Source organism: Benincasa hispida, unplaced genomic scaffold, assembly GCF_027475165.1.
Source record: "Benincasa hispida cultivar pf3 unplaced genomic scaffold, pf3_genome.v1.1 HicScf200, whole genome shotgun sequence".
NCBI lineage: Eukaryota > Viridiplantae > Streptophyta > Magnoliopsida > Cucurbitales > Cucurbitaceae > Benincasa > Benincasa hispida.
The window spans coordinates 1-20,092 of NW_028326273.1; the positions used below are offsets into that span (position 1 = coordinate 1).

Consider the following 20,092-nt stretch of genomic DNA (forward strand, 5'->3'; position numbering starts at 1 on the left):
TCATCATTTTGTATGGTTTTTTTAAAATTTGAATGATTAGAACGACCATCATAAAAAAGTAATTATTTTTTCCTCTGCCACGGTCATGACCTTGACCTCGACCACAATTATTATTAAAATTCACAGAATTTACTTTAGGAAATGGTGTCGTCTCGGTTGGTCGAGATTCATGATTTTTCGTTAATAACTTATTTTTTTGTTCAACCATGAGAAAACATGAAATTAGTTCAGAATATTGTTTAAAACCTTTCTTTCGATATTGCTGCTGCAAGAATATATTCAAGATATGAAATGTAGAAAATATCTTCTCTAACATATCAACATCAGTAAATTTTCTCTATGCATAACAACAATTTCGAGCTGATTTTAAATAATGCAGAGCTGTAATCATTTACTGATTTGAAATATTGTAGCCTCAAGTGCATCCACTCATAATGAGTTTTAGAAAGAATAACTTTTTTTTTTTTTATAATCATACCTCACTTAAAAAAAATTTCACAAGATACAATGGTCTTTTATTGTAAGATACTTTATTTTCAATCTCTCATAGAGATGATGAAGAAAGAAAATCATAGTTTGTCTGGACTGGATGTCGTATTTTCTTCTTTAATAGTCTCTTCAAGATTTATAGCATCTAGGTGGATTTCGGCATCAAATACCCATGACAAATAATTACTGCTGTTAATATCCAAGACAAAAAAATAATTTTGTGAGATTTGTCATGACATCACTATCATAAAATATTATATTTATATTAGAATTTAATAGATATTAAATATGAAAAATAAAGTTAAATTTATTAATTATAACGAAGAGGGAAAAACCAATATACCTTTAGAACCTACCTTTAGCAAGAAAAACGATAGGAACTCGTGCTGTTAACTTGTTGTGAATTTGAGGAGCACAACGACGCACAACGAGAACACGGATATTGAGAAAATATAACATAATAATAATATATAATAAAATAAATAAATATAATATCATATATAAATATATAAAATAAATAAATAGTAAAAAGTAAATAAAAACAAAAAATGAATTTCTCCACTTTCTCCAATCTTTTTGGATTGATCACCAATGTCTTTCAAAACCCACCAAATGTCATTATTTATTGGTAATTTGGCAAGTAGGAAGCGGACTACATGGACACTAATAATGTGTAATCTTGAGACCCATAGTGAATACATAGGTAATGGATAAATAACACATGATCAATGAACACTAATAATGGACATCTAAATATTACACTTAACATATTTATAATAGATAAAACAATTTTAATAGAACATCTACATTTTTCAATTATTTCTAATAAAAAAGTTATATATAGTTCGCTAGTTGCAGTTTATTTTTAATTAAATATTTATACATAATCTCAATTTTATGAAAATATTGATAAAAATATCGATAAAATATTGATGTCAATGAATAGTTCTTAATAAAAGTATTAATATTAAAAGTTCTTAAAAATAATTTAAATTAACAGTTAAGCATTTTTCCATTTTAAAGAAGTTTAAATTTCTTATCATTTATATTGGGTCCACATAAGTTTCAGTTTCTTGATATTTTAGTTATAATTCGTTGAATTTTCTATGATGAAAAGTTTGATTCACCAGTTATGTTGATGTCTAAGCCATGGACATATAAAAATATTGAAGGAAATTTAAAACATTGTCATGTTGTTAAAAATTAAAATATATATATATATATATATAAAAGTGAGTTTAGCTTAATAATAATTAACATGTAACTTTTTTCCCTAGAGTTTCAAATTTCCAAATTCCCACTTGTGGTACTAACAAAAAGAAAAAAAGGGAAAAATCTTAACTTGCATGCTTGATATGAAAACAAGTCTCAAGATAAAAGAGCATATAAAACAATTGTTTCAACACAAATCTCACCCACCTGCATTCAAGGTGTTTTAGCTTAAAAATTTGATAACTCTAAAGTTTGTGAAACATACATATTTGGATCTTTTTAGGAAAACTTCTAAATTTATGTAGTTTGTTTGGTCGGTAAACTTAGATGTCGTTTAATGCATAGCATAATAGATGAGTTTACTAAGTCTTTTTTAAGTTTATGTAACCTGTAAAATCAGTAAACGTATGTTCCATCTCACATGCTGACGTACCCCTATGTTCGATACCCGAGTCTTAGGCTAACCAAATGAAATGAAAGAAAGGGAATAAAATTTGTTGGGCATATTTTGTAATGTCACAAAAGAAGGAATCCAACCACAAAAAATAAAAACATTTTTGCTTTCCAAACAAGAAGGAATATATATATATATATATATATATATATATATAAATGAGTTATTTATCCATATTCTGTACGGACTGTCAGCAGAAAATCAGTGGCAGTGAGTCATGGTAACTAATGATTGGGCTTTAGATTCATATTCAGAAAATTTTCTCTCTGCACATCAAATGCCTTTCTATTCTATTATCAGCCACTGATTTCAATTCTCACACAACAACAACAGTCTTTCTTTTTCTCTCACTTTTCCTAATGACGGTTAAAATTTTCTCTTTTTTTTACTCTCCATCCAAACAGGGCAAAAAGAAAGGAGAGGAGCTAAAATCAGTTGGCATCCTAATCAATTAAAGAAAAGACGAGAGAGTGTTTAGATAAGGTGTTAAGAAATCGACAATCACAAATAAACAGAAAAAACATACATGATAGGAAATCAACACCAAGATCTACGTGATTCATTAATAGTATGATAATTACGTCTACAGGCGAATAGAGTTAAAAAGTTTATATAGTGCACTCCTCTAAATCCTAGAGCCAAAATATAGTGAGCCCTTCGTACTTGGTCGTTCGGAGCGTCAAATAACAGATTCAAGATATTTCAATATAAAGAAAGACAGAGATTTGGGTTGAGTTTAGCAAGTCAAATCCAAGATTAAGGAGCAAAAGTAAAGGCAATGATTGAGAAAGAAAGCTCCAAAGTAATGGAGTTTTACCAAATTGTCATTCAAGTTGGTTGGTCCTTTTTTCTTTTTCTTTACTGTCAAGTGGGGTATATGAAGAAAATGACCAGCAATTTGGGGAGAGGAGAAAGAAACTAAAAACTTGAGTTGTGAGTGGGGACATGAATGGCTATGAAAGAAGAAAACATACCATCAAGCAAGTTGGCAAAAGATGGGTCCAAGCTTTGTGAAAAAATCAATCTCTTTCCAATCTCTTTCAAACTCCCAACAATCAAGAAAAAGATAGGGATAAGATGTTAAAGCTCAATATAGAGCTGTCAATATGCTATACCCATTTATTGAATGGTCCTTGTTTGTTTATCTGCATATATGTTTAAGTCTAAATCTTCTTGTGGGTCCTATTTCATCATTCTATCCCCACCCATTCTCTCATTCTAGGTCACCCAACCCTGATACATGTACATAACAGGAGAATAATTTCCTTTTTTTTACTTTCCTTTGCTTTTTACCTTTTCCTTTTTCTAGTTCTTAATGGAAGTAGATTAGCAAGAAAAACACAAATTCAAAAATTCAAGTCAGGAAGTAGACATTTAACAACAGCAGCATAATATCCAAATCAACTTATTTTGAATTCATAGACAGTGTAAGAGATAGTACATAAAAAGGAGCTTAAGCTGCTTCTCAACTCAACACTTTTGACAGAAACAAACTAGTTGATCTTATTTTCTAAACCATTCTTCGACAAAAAATTTTGTTAAATGCCTTGAATTGCAAGATCTTGAATCTTGAGTTTTTAGCTGTCTCAACAATATACAGATTAATGAAGCTTCTTCCATTACTACTTGAACAACAATAATGTAATATGGTGATGAGGTTGGAAGGCATATAAGCTGTGTACTTGGAGGGTAAGGAGGCAAGAATCTGTATCAGATATACACAAAGAACAACAATCATGGTTTCCACCATATCTAGGAATGATGCTCCGCAATAAACCGAGAAGGAACCTTAGCTAACTGATAAACTTGGATAATTTCACTTGTCAACCTGTTATCATCAGCAAAAGAAAAAGACTGTCAACGACAGCTACGTGACCGAGAGACACTTGCGGTATCAGATTCAAAAAGAGGGAATGCAGTTTTAATTCCATAGGGTATTTGTCTTTCAATTTGGCCACCGTGCATTTACACTCGAGAATACGACTCGAAAAGAGGGCCACTAGCAGGGAAGGGGGCAAATTGGCCGACAACTACGTGAAGATTTTTGAAGGGTAAGGATTTAGATGACTTGGTACCCTTTGGAGAGAGAAAAAGGTAAGTGCCTATTGAGAAGATAAGGCATCATATGAACTCAGTTATTTCTTGTAACCACTCATTATGTCCAAGATTGGTAGAATCAGCAAAGTTCTCAAACTTTCAACATGGTTCATGCACTTCCTCTCTCTCTCTCTCTCTCTCTCTCTCTCTCCCCCTCTGCCCCAAACAAGAGACAGACACTTTTGTCAAGATGTTAGAATTGGACAATAACTGAATTACTTTACGACCGACAAATATAAACACCGATCATGGGAAAAGAAGTCGTATCCAATTCAGATTAATATTAATCACTTGTTAATGATAAAAATAAGAATGTTTGGTAAGACTTACCCAAATTTCCATTTACAATATCATTGGTTATAGATCCTCCAGCAGTAGGTCCACTAGCAGGGCCAGGTGCTGCTGCAGTTTGACTCTGCAAGACTGCTGAGGGACAAAATCTGAACACATTTATGGGCTGAAAAACAAAACCAGATATGATTAGTCTGAATTGTTACAGTTTTTGAACAAAACATCCAAAGGACGAACTCTAAATGCAATCCGATCGCTAACCTGTGAGGTAGGTTGCATATGATGGAAACCCATTAGACGAGCATACTGCTCTTGCAAAGCGGGATTCTGCATTTGATTTTGATAATTCATGGGGTTGAAAATTTGAGGTTGGCACATCATAGGTTGGTTTGGTGTTGGAGCCACTGAAACTGATTGATCGACAATCGGGACCCGAGGTAATTGCATCGAGTTGTGAATTGAAGGCATTGAAGGTTGGGCCATACCCATGCCCATAGCCATTCGAGACATGTAATGTTGAATGCCGGGAAACATCATGGGCGTCATCCCACTTCCCATCCACATTACCTATTGAACATTAAGCAATTACAAAAAGAAAAAAAAATTGTGGCTTGTATTGTATGTAGAAAAAGCAGTAGATTTTGAGGAATTCTTAGTTAAACTCATACCTGTAGTTGTAATTGAAGTGACTTCAAATATTCAATGGCTTCATCTAGCATTGAAGCTTTGTCAGTCTGTGGCAGAAGGACTAATTACTAAAGATTCAGGTAGACTGAAAATTTTGAAGTCGTCCAAGTTGAATTAATTTGTTTCAATCATTGTTAGTTCCAGCTTCAGTTGACATAAGTTTATGTCAAGTAAAAAGAAAAGGAAAAAACTCTTTACATGTTCTCTCTCGATTAGATCCGACGACAACTATTACAAAGGATAAACCAGAAAAAATCTAGTTGGACTTTTCCATTATCACTAATAAAGTTGAAGGATGCATTCATTAAGATCACAAAAAAGATGCCTTGCAGCAAAATTTAACCATCAAACAAGAAGGAATAAAGAGAATTGGTAGACTAAATGTGGTATGCAAATACCTTATTACAGTGTGGTATGAGTTCTTGCAGTGCCTTCATCTTTTCATTTATCCTTTCTCTTCTCCTCTGCATTACAAGTAAGTTCTTAACATAAGATTCAAAATAGAAAAAAGATAGATAAATGGGGAATTTTTTATATCCTACCCTTTCTGAAAGGTTATGTACTTCAGCAGCACGGGTCCTGCGAGAAGATCCGGATCGTGGAGCTGCTTTGTTTCCCTCAGCAGATTCGAGTTCAGCAGTCTATAGAAAATTTCAAACCATTATGTTCATGTCTGTATAACTAATGGGCCTCACGATAGAAAAAATGCTTAATAGTTTTACCTCACTTTGGCATTCGGATTCTTCTCCATCTCGGCCTTTTCTTTTGTTGCTGTTACCTCCAGTAGATTGTCCAATTGTTCTACTTCTATCCATACTACTTCCCGAACCGCCTGAGGATGAAGTGGCAGTTGGATCCATAGTCTCAGTTTTGTCCCTCTCACCTTGTGCAACCATCTTTCTATTATCTTCCTTGGAGAGACCAGCAGATAAACCAGCATTTCCAAAACCACTGGTCGAAACTCGACTCAGATCAAGGTCATTTGGATTAGGAACTTGGTTGCTTCCACAGTGGCTCGAACCAACTGTCATTGCTGAACAATCTCTTCCCTCTCCTTGTATCAAGTTTCCAGACTCTCTCCCCCTGTTTGATGATCCCAAATCACCCTTCACGGGCACAGGAACTTGAGAAAAATTCACCAATTTTCCTAAATCTCCTAAATCCTTGGTCTGCCGCACCGAATCTGGAAACTGAAATCTCGGAGGAGGCATCGTGTTCATAGGAAACTCTGCAAGAGCTGCAGGCGTCGAGTTCTTCTTCACAGAATTCCCAAAAGTAACATGAGTAGCAGTATCAAAGGCACCAAATCTAGTTTGCTTGTCATCTTGGAAATGCTTGATAGGCTGCTTAACAATCTCAATAGTATCAGCAGGTGGCAATTCGGAGAAAAAATTGGAACAAAATTCCTTCTCAAACGAATCGTCAAGCGGATCTTGTATCCAAGAGACTGTCTCATCATCTTGGATCAAATTGCTTGAATTTCCACAAGACACATTACTCCTGTAAAGTGGTTGATTCTGTTTCTGAAATTGCCTTACTTCATTAGCAATTAGACTTGGTTTTCTAGCTTTTTGGCTTTGTAAGACCACTTGCCCATTTCTCCATAAAAGTTCCACAAGATCATCATGCTCAGGTCTGCAAAATTCCCATCCAATCTTAAACACAAATACACAAAATACCAAGCTTGAGAGTGTACCAATATTTTCCCCCTCTCTTGAAATTTGAAACAACTAGACAGAGAAAGAGAATGAAAATAGAGAGAGAGAAAGCCAACCCCATTGATTTCTTATGGTTAGCTGGGGAAAGGTCACCCTCAAAATTCCAATCAGGAAAGCAATAATTCATGGCTGCTTAACACAGAATCTCTGTCAAAATGAAACAATAAGATACAAAAAACCCCCCTTAAAATCTTAAATTAGGATAATATTCTTGTTACAACACCAAGCTTTAATCCATACTTTGAGGCTTCAAAAGTAGAAAACAAGAAACCCCCACAAATTATTCAGCAAAACCCACAAATTCTAGCTTAGCAATTGACCAAGAAAAGAAATAAAATAATTAATAAAGAGAGTTCCTGTCCCCATTTATTAATACCTCTCAGATTAAGCAAAAGAGTGAGAAGAAAGTCCAACTAAAAGCAGTATTTAATGACACTTTTAATTAAATAATGTACATAATTGACTCTTTAAACAAACAAATCATTAGAAAACACCATAATCAAAACCTTTCAAACAGAGAAGAGGAAAGAGAATCTTCAAGAATTCAGGAGAAGAAACAGAGGATTCAGAGAAGTTGGAAAAAAAATTTAAAAAGGGAAAGGCTGTCTGTCTAAATTGGGTAAAAACACATACAGAAAATCTCTTCCCCAAGAACCCAAATCCATTATTTTATATTATCACAACAACTTTAAAATAGATAAAAGACACAAAAGAGGTTTAAAAAACTCAACTACCCCAATGGAAAAACCAAGCAAAATTCAAGTAAAAAAGAACCCCAAAAGGGGAAAAAAAAAAGGCGAAATGGAGAAATACCCAAAACTCATAAGCAAAAACATGAAGAAAAGAAACAAAAACCTGAAGAAATCTCCAAAATCAGCTGAAAATGGAAGTAACCCTTTTCTTAATTTCTGTTTGTTTCTCTCTGTAAATGAACAAACTCCACGGCAAAATGCAATGGAGCAAATAAGCAATGAACCAAAAAGCATTTAAAACCAGTGGTGAGGGAAAAGGACGTCACAGGCAGAGGTCAGAGCAAAAGATTCGGTACTATAAGCAATACCAAGTGAGACTACAAGGGAGGACACGTGGCGAATTGTGAATGCGTCTGTGATTTTCTTGTAGGACCAACAGGGGTGCTTCAAGATCAATTTCCATGGTGGAAAAAAGCTAGTGGGTTTTTTTTTTTTTTTTTTTGGATTTATAAATTATATAATAAAAAAAGAAAAAAAATATTTGAAGAGGAAAATCTACATCTTCAACCTTATGAAGGATGCAATCTGAAATTAGACAAAGGGATTTGCCATGTGTGCAAAGAGAAAAAAGGATAGTGTTTTTGTGTTATTTTTCATTTATATTTTTCAATGATGAGAAAGAGAGAGGAGACAAATGTGGTCAGAAGAACAGCAATGACAACTCACCTGCTGATTTTGCCTATTGGGAAAGTTATGTTATCTTTTATCCTAAAGTTCAAATTCAATTTATGGATTTTTAATTTTTATCTCCAATCATTCATAAAAATTCTCAATTTCATAAGTCTATTAATTTATACTATTCAATCATATTGTTAAATTTATAATTGTATCGATTAAATCTTTAAATCTTTATAAATGAATCAATTTAGATTTTTGGATAAAATTTTCTTTCAAAATTGTTCATGTAATTACTCTAGTTATCCATTTTATGAAACTGACGTTTGAAAAAGTCTCACACGTTTGAGAATCAATACATGGATGATTTTCAACGGTAATTATAATGATTGGTTCAAATTGATTGGTTTATGAAAATCTAGAAGTTTAATTTACTAAAATAATAGATTTTACATGATATTGGTCGAATGAAATTTAAAAAATGGCATAAATTGATATATTTATGAAAGTTTAGGATTAAATTCATACAATTATAAATTTAGAATTGTAATTGATACAACCCAAGAGTTTAGGAATATAAATTGAATTTTAAAAACAGTAAAAATAGTTTCTAAATGTTTAATTTTATGTTTACTAGAACCCAAGCATATCCAAACACTTTTTAAAAGTAGTAAATGTAATTGACATAAATTTAAATTTTGTATCTTATAAACATTAAACATTCAAATTTGTTGCGAATAAGAACTTAGTTCAACTAGCATCTGTATGTGATAAGAATTAAGAGGTTCGTGGTTCGTAGTTCGAATTCCTCCATCCATTTATACCAAATTGTATTTTATTTTTAAATATAGGAAAATGTACTAAAATATTTATAAATAAAGAAAAATTCACTGTCTAGATATATTATGATATTTTGTTATTATTTTGTTATTTAACAAAAAAATTAAAACTACAAAGCTTATTAATATAAAATCTTAAGTTTAAGAATTTATTAGACAATTTTAGAAGTGTTGTTTTTAAATATAGGAAAATGAACTAAAGTATTTATAAATAAAGGAAAAATTCATTATCAATTGTAGATAGACTATAATATTTTGTTATTATTTATAAATATTTTAAATAATTTTTCATCCTAAAAGTTGAATTACTATTAGACATAAAATTAACCGTTAAAGACCAGTTAATCTTTTAAGGTGTAAATTTGTAATTTGGAATTTAAACTATGTTTTATGGACTGATGATTCTTTTTGATGGGCTCATTTTGTATTCATCTTTCTCAATTCTCTATGTTTTCCTAATAAATCCCCATATTAGAATTGGATTTAATGATATTTCCCCCCCTACTTTAATATTAAATAACTCATGTGGGAAGTTTTAATCCATGACAATGATGTTAGTGCTAAGAAAAAAAAAAGTTGATTTAACCTATATATACACATATATTAAATTAGCCTTTGTAGATATTAAATAAATATGAGAGAGAAGACATGTGATAATGTAACTTTTGAAAATTCTGATGTGGTGATAGGTGTAAAATTATTTGTCAAATTTGATTTGACTAGAAGATTTGTGTTGGGAATTTCTTCCCATTGTTACAATTATCAGTGTCATAAGAAAAAGGTCTAGTGAGGGAACACCTTTTTTTTTTCTCTTTTTCTCTGCCACTTTTTAATATTATAATGGGATAAAAAAGTGAAATTGTGTCATTTGAAGGCTTGTGAAGTCGTGAAGCCCACAATTTATGAAGTTAATAAAGCATGTAAAGTCATGTTTATCAAAATTATAAAGAAAATTGGTATAATCGTAATGGTATTTTATTGATAAATCAATTGTAATGAGTCTAAATCACAAATGACATTATATTACTTTTGATCGCGTTTACTTAGAAATATAAATTTTTTTCACATTTACTGTTACCGTTATCTCCGATGGTCAAACAGTAACGATAACAGTAAATGTGTCAAAATCCATAATTTTTTTCTGGAACAATAACAATAATGGTAACCGTAATAGTAATCATAACGATATGACGTAATATTCATACACAATTGGATTGAGCACGCTCTGCTTGTGAAATCAGTTTGCATTTTTTTATTATCGATTTGGAAGTGGACTGATAGCTTGTAGAAATACAAGCTATTGTAAGCCTTTTACTTAGAATTATGAGGGCTAATAAGCCGAATATGCGTCAATAATACCAAGAATTTATGTGAAAAAATGAGCTTGCGTCGACCAATATCAAAAATCCCCACTAACCCTATATCATGTGTTATTTCACATCAAAGTGTCTATTTTTGCAGATATTGTAGGAATTGATCGCATGCGTTGATCGTCATAAAGACTAGTTCGTCGCATGGAATGATGCGTCCACAAAGTGATAATCGTGATAGAAGACTGAACACGAGATGGGTTGAACGCGTTGACACTTCAGGAGAAATAAACATGAATACATACCTTGGGAGTATCAACAAGATAAGGTGATGCTGACATTTCTCATACAGCGACAGAAGAAGCAATGAGTCAGAATGGGGTATCAGAGTTATCGGCGTTTGAGTTCTATAAATAGAGTCTTGGATCTTCACTTCAAACCATCCGAGTTTCTACCTTAGGCAAATCCTTGTGATCACATATGAGAGCATGAGCAAGACACTCTTTGAGGATTCTTCACCTCCATAGCCCCCTTCCAAGTGACGATCGGAGTTTTATTGGAGATAGAGCTCGAGAGAGACTTCTCCACCATCCATCCATGACACCACCAGTAGCCTTGATGCATTTCGGATGAAAAGCAAGAGATTGCTTACATGTAGCCCTCCATATCTCCTCTTATCTCTGTATTGTATTACATTTTGGCTTAAGACATTAATACATTTTGTAATCAATGCATCTTTTAGTTCCTTCAGCACCATCTTCATCATCTTCTTCTTCTCTTTCATCGTTTAGTCAAATACCAAAGACAAGTTGCATACTCAGTCATGCGGCCTAGAGATATGACGCATGTAGCAAACCACTGAGAGGTGTGCGTTGCATGAATATAGTGAATTAATCCTCTTCGCTTAGTGTGAGGCTATCGCAATGCTTGTCTATGAACTGATTAGCTATAACTAACTACCCGGGAGGGTAAGTAGTGGAACACACTAAAGCAAAGTAAGCTTTGTTCCTAGAGATATGAACGATCTTAAGCTTGACGCAACCATGCATTACAGAGATATAAGCATGCGGCTGGCCACTGAGATGTGTGCGATGCATTAGTGTGGCAAGCTAGGATTACTCAAGTGACCAAACATAATGAAGTCAACTTATTATGCATTTACCAATTGCTGCATCTCTATCAATTCTCTTAGTTAAACCCATTGCTCTATCTGTTTAGTTAGGAGTAGAAGTAGCGCATAATCCTTTAACTTCTAGCTTTTTACTTTTATTCATTGCCTCAAACGCATTACCTCACAAACATTATTTAGTTACAAATCTTTGTGTTCGACCTTGGATCATCCCGAGAAACTTGCATTCTTGTTATACTTGGCGAGAAAGCAAGAAAACTTGTGATAGGAACGCATGGTCATTGCATACGAGCTTAACGCATATTGCATATTTTCTAGTCCAATGCATGATTGTCGACACATGGAGATTAACGCATAGCATAAGACAAGTGCATTTTTCCTCTCCTCTTTTCCTACGAACATGGACCCATGTATCAGATGGATATAGAACACAAGTAAACAACACCTAAGATAATCAAATTGGGCTCACTTTTCATATTACCATTGATTTATTACTTTTTCATAATGTTCAATTTTTATGGATCTCAATTGATTTCTCGTTGCAGTAAACGTGGTTTAAATGATGTCATTTAAGGAAAACTTCTAGTACTATAATAATATAAAAAAATTTCATACTACCTCCATTTATTGTTTGCCACAAAAGTAGCATTTAAGAATTATGTGAAGTCTACAAAATTAATCAATGATAAATTAACAAATCATTTAATGACGTGTTAAATAAAGAATAGATGTAGTAGTTCACAAACCCTTTAAGCCAGATAAGAAGTGGAAATCTCAACCACACAAATTTTGCGACCTCCTTTTAATATAAACCCCATGTTTACTAATCAATGTAATCATTTGCAAAAGCTATAAGAATAGAGAAATGAGGACTTTCACACTTGACCTTATTAGTTATGAACATGATAACTATTTTGAGTTCTGTCTTTTAAAATTAAGGTTATAAACATTATTTTATTATAAATATGTTACATTGGAGTGTAATTAATAGATGTCTAAGCCATTTGTCACTCTATCTATATGTCTCATACCTACACATTATTAGTGTCCATAATAAGCCACCTCTTACTTGCCATTTTACCTATAAATAGATGCGTTTGGTAAAACTTGAGAGAACATACATACATTAGTGATCAATCCAAAAAGATTGGAGAAAGTGGAGAAATTCATCTTTTTGTTATTTATTTATTTTATATATTATCCTTATATTTATTTATTAGTATATTATATTTCTCCGTATCCGTGTTCTTGTTGTGCGTTGTTGTGCTTCTCAATTTTACAACACGTTATGAGCACGACGCTTTAACAGGTTTCCTACTGAAGGTGGGTCTTAAACTTACGTCGTTTTTCTCTTCTTTATTATTATACTTAATAAATTAAATATTATTTTGCATATTTAGTACATATTAAATTTCTAATATAAATACAATGTTTTGTGATAGTGTTGCCATGACAAATCTTACGAAATTAGAATTTGCAGTCTTTAACATTAATGGTAATAATTGTTTGTCATAGGTGCTCAATGTCGAAATTCACCTAGATGTTATGAACCTTGGGGAAACAATTAAAGAAGGAAATGCGACATTCAATTAGGACAAAACAAAAGCTATGATTCATCTTCGTCATCATCTCCACGAGGGATTGAAAATGAAGTATCTTATAATAAAAGATTCCTGTATCTATTGAAATTTTTTAAAAAAGAGGTATGATCATAAAAAAACCAGTTATTCTTCCTAAAGTTCGTTATGACTAGATACATTTGAGGCTACAAGATTTTAAATTAGTAAGTGATTATAATTCTGCATTATTTAAAATTAGTTTGAAATTGTTGTTATGTGGAGAGAAAATTACTAATGCTGATATTTAGAGAAGATATTTTTTACATTTCATGTCTCGAATATGCTATTGCAGCAGCAATATTGAGAGAAGGGTTTTAAACAGTATTATGAACTAATTTCATGTCTTCTTGTGGTCGAACAAGATAATGAGTTATTGATGAAAAATCATGAATCTCGACCAACTGGAACAACACCATTCCCTGAAGTGAATGTTGTAAATCTTAATAGTAATTGTGGTAGAGGACGTGGTTGTGATCGCGGTAGAAGAAGAGATCATTTTTCTTTTCGTGGTGGACGTTATAATCATCCAAATTTCATGAGAACCACACAAAATGATGATCATAAAGGAAAAGCTCCACAAGATAAAAATTCAAAAGGTGATGAACAAAAATGCTTCCGATGTGGTATGACTGGACATTTGTCACGTATTTTTCGTATATCAAAACACTTAGTTGATCCGTATCAAGCTTTCTTGAAGAAAAAAGGAAAAAGTTGTGGAAACAAATTTTGCATACCAAAATAATGACATATTTGACCCATTCTATATGACAAATTTGGATGTGGTGAACTTCTTTGAATCTCCAAAAGAGAAGATTGACACAGTTGATAGAACATCAAGTATTTCTTTTGACTTTGAAAATATCTAGACTTAATGTTTTTTTTTTTTTTATATCCATCTTCATGTTTTTTTTATTGGGATTAGTGTCCTAATTCTCCCGGAGTCTCGTAGTTTGTAAACTTTGTATACATTGTTATGAATAAAATAAGAGTTATTTTATTTTGCATTTACTCATATCCAATAAAAAAAGATCTGTGGTTATTGTATGTAAACTTAAGCATGTATATGAGATATATTAGTGGATCATACCTTAATAATAACTTAAAAGGTCTGTAGTATACAGATTAAGAAGGGATATCTTATCCTGGTGACACTACGGATACGGTCCTCTTTGTAGAGGTTTACAAATGTTATGAACTACTACAGATGGTCTGATCTTGACCATTCATGTTGAGACATATACAAAAAATTTGTATAAGATCAGACCACGAGATGATTAGTCTCTTTATATAACGTCGTTGATAATTGAGACTTACATCTCACTATAACAACCATAGGTGACATGATCTTAATCCTGAGTGTTTTGGAAACTTCTACCTTTGAGGCGGTCTTTTGATTAGTATGGATTAGAGTGGCCAGATTGCCAATTCAACAAGCCTACCTTTTTAGGGATTTGTCTGATTGGGGAGTTGGGAACTCAGTTACACAAGACGAAATTCACTCCTTCCCAGAAGCAAGGTAAGTAGATAGATTGCTCTCTTAAGGGCTGATTCTGGGTCTTAAACATAGTGGTCACATCCTCTCTTTGGGAAAGAGGACCCAATCATAGTAGGACTATGACTTATTGTTCATTAGAGAAATCAGTGGTACTTAAGGAGTTAGATGTAATTACGGAGGCAAAACGGTACATTAGCCTAGTTGTACTTACGAGCACTCTGTGAAGGGTTATCGCCCTGTTGATTGGTTGATATGGACACAGAAATATATCTGTAGTGAGGAGAGTGCAACTGTCGGTCTTTAGTGGAGTGTCCGACAGTTAACGGATGGTGGATCCCGTGACTAAAGAGTTTTAATCAATTATTCACGTACTGTTGAAGCTTTAAGCTATAGGTTCATAAGGTCCCTTGGTAGCTCGATGGATTTAAGTTGAGAATCAGTTCTTGGGGTTGATTTGAAATATTCAAATTGATAAGAAGAAATTCAATTATGTAAGATATAATTGGTGTGATGTATTAGATACATCACGTGGATGATTAATGTAAATATGATTTACATTAAGTACCATAAAATAAAAAAAGAACTATGGTTTGTATGTTTCATGAGATGAAATATTAAACCTATAGATTATAAATATAATGTGGTAAGTTGGTTATCATATTTATTTATAATAAATTAATTATATGATAATTAAATCTTTTTCTCTAATAACCGATTGAATGGGAGGTTATTGGTGGTTTTATGGTAACCATGAGATAAAATAAAAAATATTTTCCTAATTTTAGAGGGTTGCCACTTTCGGAAAGAACTCACGTATAAGCTATTAAGTGAAAGTGTTTCCTAAGCGATAGCTATAGAGAGACTAAATGATCGTGGACTATACGACAGTTCATTCAGTTGATCGTAGCTAAACGATCGTGTGGCTTTGTCTATACTATAGGCTGCCATTTACTATACGATCAAGCACATCATCTATATGATAGACTGTGTTATGTCCCACTTGCTCGATCGTCTACACGATCGTTGTCCACCAGTCTCTTCCTCAAGCCAAGATCATATAGAGCCTAGAACTTCTGGATTCTCACATCGAGAATATCAAGGTAACCATTGTGGTGGTGTCCTCACTCACTTTGTGAGTCGAGTGTGACTCGGTTGGTTTCGTGGAGGCCGTTTGTTGTGTTTGTTGTGTTCATGTTGTTCCGGTCGTTGCATTCGAGGGCTGTGTTGCTGTGGACGCTTGTAGATTGATCGAGGGAGTTTGAAGAATGTTTCTTCAAAGACATGCATACTATATCCCTTGGTTCCTATCTTAGCATGTTGTAATTTCATTTTGTACATGACCTGTTAGTTTTCGTTCTTGTACTGTAATTGTTTATGTTCAATTCAAATGGAATTTGGAACGATCCTCCGCTGCTCATGGAAACCCTCATGTTAAATTTCCTTTATTTTTCTCTAAGTAAATGTTAACTTTTGTATATTCCAAATGTTATTTTTCTTATTGTAATTATTTTCTTTTAATGAAGAAACTTGGATCATTTTCATATGTTGGGTGATTAAAAAATGAGCAAAAAAGATCTATGTCTAACAGAAAATGCAGTTACACATACAACACTTACAAGTAAAAAATATTTTTCTAAATCAACAATGCTGGAAGCAAAAGTAAATACAATATCAAGTTCTTCAAATCTTATCGAAGGATTTGAAAAATCAAATATTACTTTGCCTAGAGGAACAAAATTTACAATTGACAAAGTATTGTTCTCTAGTCAATCAAAGAGAAATCTTCTAAGTTTTAAAGATATACGTTACAATAGCTATCATATTGAGGTTGATCGTAAAAATAATGTGGAATATTTATATATTATCTCTACTGTCTCAAATGAAAAATATATATTGGAAAAGTTGCTTGCTTTATTTTCTGGATTATATTGTACTCTTATACGAGTAATTGAAACATATGTAACAATGAACCTGAAGTTCATGAATCCAGACATATTTAAAATTTGGCATAACCAATTAGGTCATCCAGGGTCTATAACGATGAGAAGAATTATTGGGAATTCACATGAACATCCATTAAAAATCCAAAAGATTCTTCAATCTAATGAATTATCATGTGATGGTTGCTCTCAAGAAAAATTGATAATTAGATCATCACCAGCTAAAATGGGAATTGAATTACCTGCATTTTTTGAACGAATTCATGGTGATATATCGACCTATTAACCCACCAAGTGCACCATTTAAGTATTTTATGGTATTAATAAATGCATCCAATAGATGGTCACATGTATGCTTGTTATCAACTCGAAACCTTGCATTTTCAAGATTACTTGCTCAAATAATTAAGTTAAGATCACAATTTCCTAATTATACAATTAAGATCATTCGTCTTGTAATGATGGTGAATTTACATCCCAAGCTTTTGATAATTATTGTATGTCAATTGGGATAAGTATTGAACATCCTGTAGCTCATGTTCATACAGAAAATGGTTTAGCATAATCATTTATAAAACGTCTGCAATTAATTGCTAGACCATTGCTTATGAGAGCTAAGCTTCCTATATTTGTATGGGGACATGCTATTGTGCGTGCAGTGTCACTTGTATGTATTAGGCCAGTAACTTATCATAAGTACTCGCCATTACAATTAGCTTATGGTTATGAGCCAAATATTTCTCATTTGAGATTTTTTGGATGTGCAGTATATATTCTAATTACTCCACCACAATGCACTAATATGAGTCCTCAAAAGAGGTTAGGAATATATGTTGGATATGATTCTTCATCAATTACTAAATATCTTGAACCCCTGACGGGTGATGTATTTATTGCACGATTTGCTAATTGTTATTTTAATGAGACAAATTTTTTAACATTAGGGAGAGAAATTCAGAAGTTGAAAAAAGAAATTACTTGGAGTGCATCGTTATTATCTCATCTAGATCCCATACAGATCAATGTGAACTTGAAGTTCAGAAAATAATTCATTTGCAAAATATAACAAATCAATTACTAGATGCATTTATAGATGTAAAGAAAGTAATTAAGTCACATATACCAGCTACAAATGTTCCATCGAAAATTGATATCCCAACATAGTAAGTTGTCACTAATGAGTCTGGAACACGCCAGAAGTATGGTAGATCAGTGGGTTCCAAAGACAAAAATCCTCGAAAAAGAGAAATAATTAATAGCAAAAAAGACTTGATTGAGGGTGTAAATATCCATGAAGAAATTCATGACATGACTAGTGAGGAAGGTAAAATACCTAAAGATAGTAACGAGATTTCAATAAACTGTGTCATGGTAAGAAAAAGATGGAACCGAGCTAATGTAGTTATTTATAACATTTTTGCGTATAATGTTGCTCTCCATATTATATTTGAAAATGAGGATCTTGAACCAAAATCTCTTGAAGAATGTTATAGAAAAGATTGCCTTCAATGGAAAGAAGCAATCGAGGTAAAATTAAACTCACTTTTCAAACGTTAGGTTTTTAGACCAGTAGTTCAAATACCAAAGGTGTCAAACCTGTGAGATGCAAATGAGTATTTGTGAGAAAAATAAATGAAAATAATGATGTTACAAGATATAAAGCAAGACTAGTTACTCAAGGTTTTCACAAAAACTTGACATTGATAATGAAGAGACATATTCTTCGATGGTGGATGCAATTACACTAAGATATTTAATTGGCCCGACTGTGTATGAAAGTCTGGATATGCATCTTATGGTTGTAGTCACAACATCTTTATATAGATCTCTTGATAATGATATTTATATGAGAAACCTAAAAGGATTTGTGAAGATTCGAAAGGTAATGATAAGTATTGTTTTAAGTTATTCAAAAAGTTCAGGCAGATTACTATATGGAACATTAAACATCAGGAGGAATGGTGGTTACAATTTCTGATTGGCCAATTTGTTGATAGAAGGAATAACAAAATCAGCCAATATGTCTTGTGTTTTTGTGAAGAAATCACATCAAAATGTTGCAAGTTTAAAATCTAGATTTTTTGATGGTTAAATATAATTGGAACTCTGAAGAGCTTCCAAAGGCAATAGATTATCAAAACTGAAACCACTCATGTAGCAGGTACATGTCATTCTTCCTTTACAACTACACACAGTGATAGTATTATTTGGGTTTTAGATTCAGGTGCATCAAGTCACATATCCCACAATCGATCACTATATGTTAATCTGAGATTTGCTCATAATATATCGGTTATTTTGCCGAATCAGACTAGATTCATAGTTGAATTCATGGGTGATATCATTTTACAAAAGGATATTTGGCTACGTGATGTCTTTTTTGTTCCAGAGTTTGCATATAATCTATTATCTGTCAATGCATTACTTAAGGATCAACATTATTCCATTCATTTTTCTAAAGATCATTGTTCAATTCAAGACAAGCTAAATTTGAAAATGATTGTGAAGGCTGATCTTGTTGATGGTCTTTACTTGCCATTAACACCCACTGATAGAGGTAAAAGTAATATGCAACTTGTCCTACCTTGTAAGGCATATACTTCTATATGGCATCAACGTTTGGGACATCCTTCAACTGCTCGAATGAAGGATTTGTCAAATATCTTGTCTTTTTCTAATTCTGTTTCAAATTATGATCATTGTCATGTTTGTCCGTTAGCAAAACAATGTAGACTTTCATTTCCTGCATTAAATAATGTTGCTGATGAAGTTTTTGATCTAGTTCATTGTGACATCTGGGGGCCATTTCAAACCTCACATATGCTGGATTTTCTTACTTTGTCACTCTAGTAGATGATAAATCTCATTATACATAGGTTTATCTTTTGAAACATGAGAATGATGTTTTGCATATTATTCCTCATTTTTTTTAAACTTGTTGAAACACAATTCTCCAAAACTATTAAGGCTTTTCGGTCTGACAATGCACCCAAACTCAATTTTAAGGATTTTTTTTGCTACTACTAGAACAATTCATCAGTTCTCTTATGCATATACACCTCAACAAAATTCAGTTGTTGAATGAAAGCATCAACATCTTTTAAATGTAGCACGTGCTTTAATGTTTCAGTCTAAAGTGCCCATTATCTTTTGGGAAGAATGTGTTCTCACTGCAACTCATTTGATAAATAGAGTTCCTATGCCATTGTTGTCTCATAGAACCCCATTTGCTATATTGTTTGGAAAAGATATTGATTACTCTTTTTTGAAAGTTTTTGGTTGCTTGACATATTCTTCAACTCTATCAGTTAAGAGATCTAAATTTGATCCAAGGGCTCATCCATGTGTCTTTATGGGATATCCAACGGGTGTTAAAGGATACAGATTATATGACATTGTTAAGAAAAGTTTCTTTATCTCCTGAGATGTCTTATTTTTTGAAGAT

At 32.6% G+C, this 20,092-nt stretch overlaps 1 protein-coding gene across 8 annotated transcripts; it reads right to left on the reverse strand.

The window, feature by feature from the left end:
• Positions 1 to 361: 361 nt before the first annotated feature.
• LOC120085592 (transcription factor PIF4-like) lies at positions 362 to 7,962 on the reverse strand. Of its 8 annotated transcripts, none has more exons than XM_090309704.1 (9): positions 7,804 to 7,944; positions 7,005 to 7,095; positions 5,953 to 6,865; positions 5,773 to 5,871; positions 5,629 to 5,694; positions 5,212 to 5,277; positions 4,805 to 5,110; positions 4,583 to 4,709; positions 362 to 678 (listed from the first exon to the last, which is right to left on the reverse strand). In XM_090309704.1, exons 2-9 carry the CDS (start codon positions 7,073 to 7,075, stop codon positions 635 to 637), a joined length of 1,692 nt encoding a protein of 563 aa, XP_090165830.1. In that variant the 5' UTR covers positions 7,076 to 7,095; positions 7,804 to 7,944; the 3' UTR covers positions 362 to 634. The 8 variants fall into 8 exon arrangements, with proteins under 8 accessions (XP_090165830.1, XP_090165829.1, XP_090165827.1 ...); XM_039041652.2 differs by lacking the exon at positions 362 to 678 and adding an exon at positions 3,545 to 3,983; XM_090309703.1 differs by lacking the exon at positions 7,005 to 7,095 and having other exon boundaries at positions 7,804 to 7,961.
• Positions 7,963 to 20,092: the final 12,130 nt, after the last annotated feature.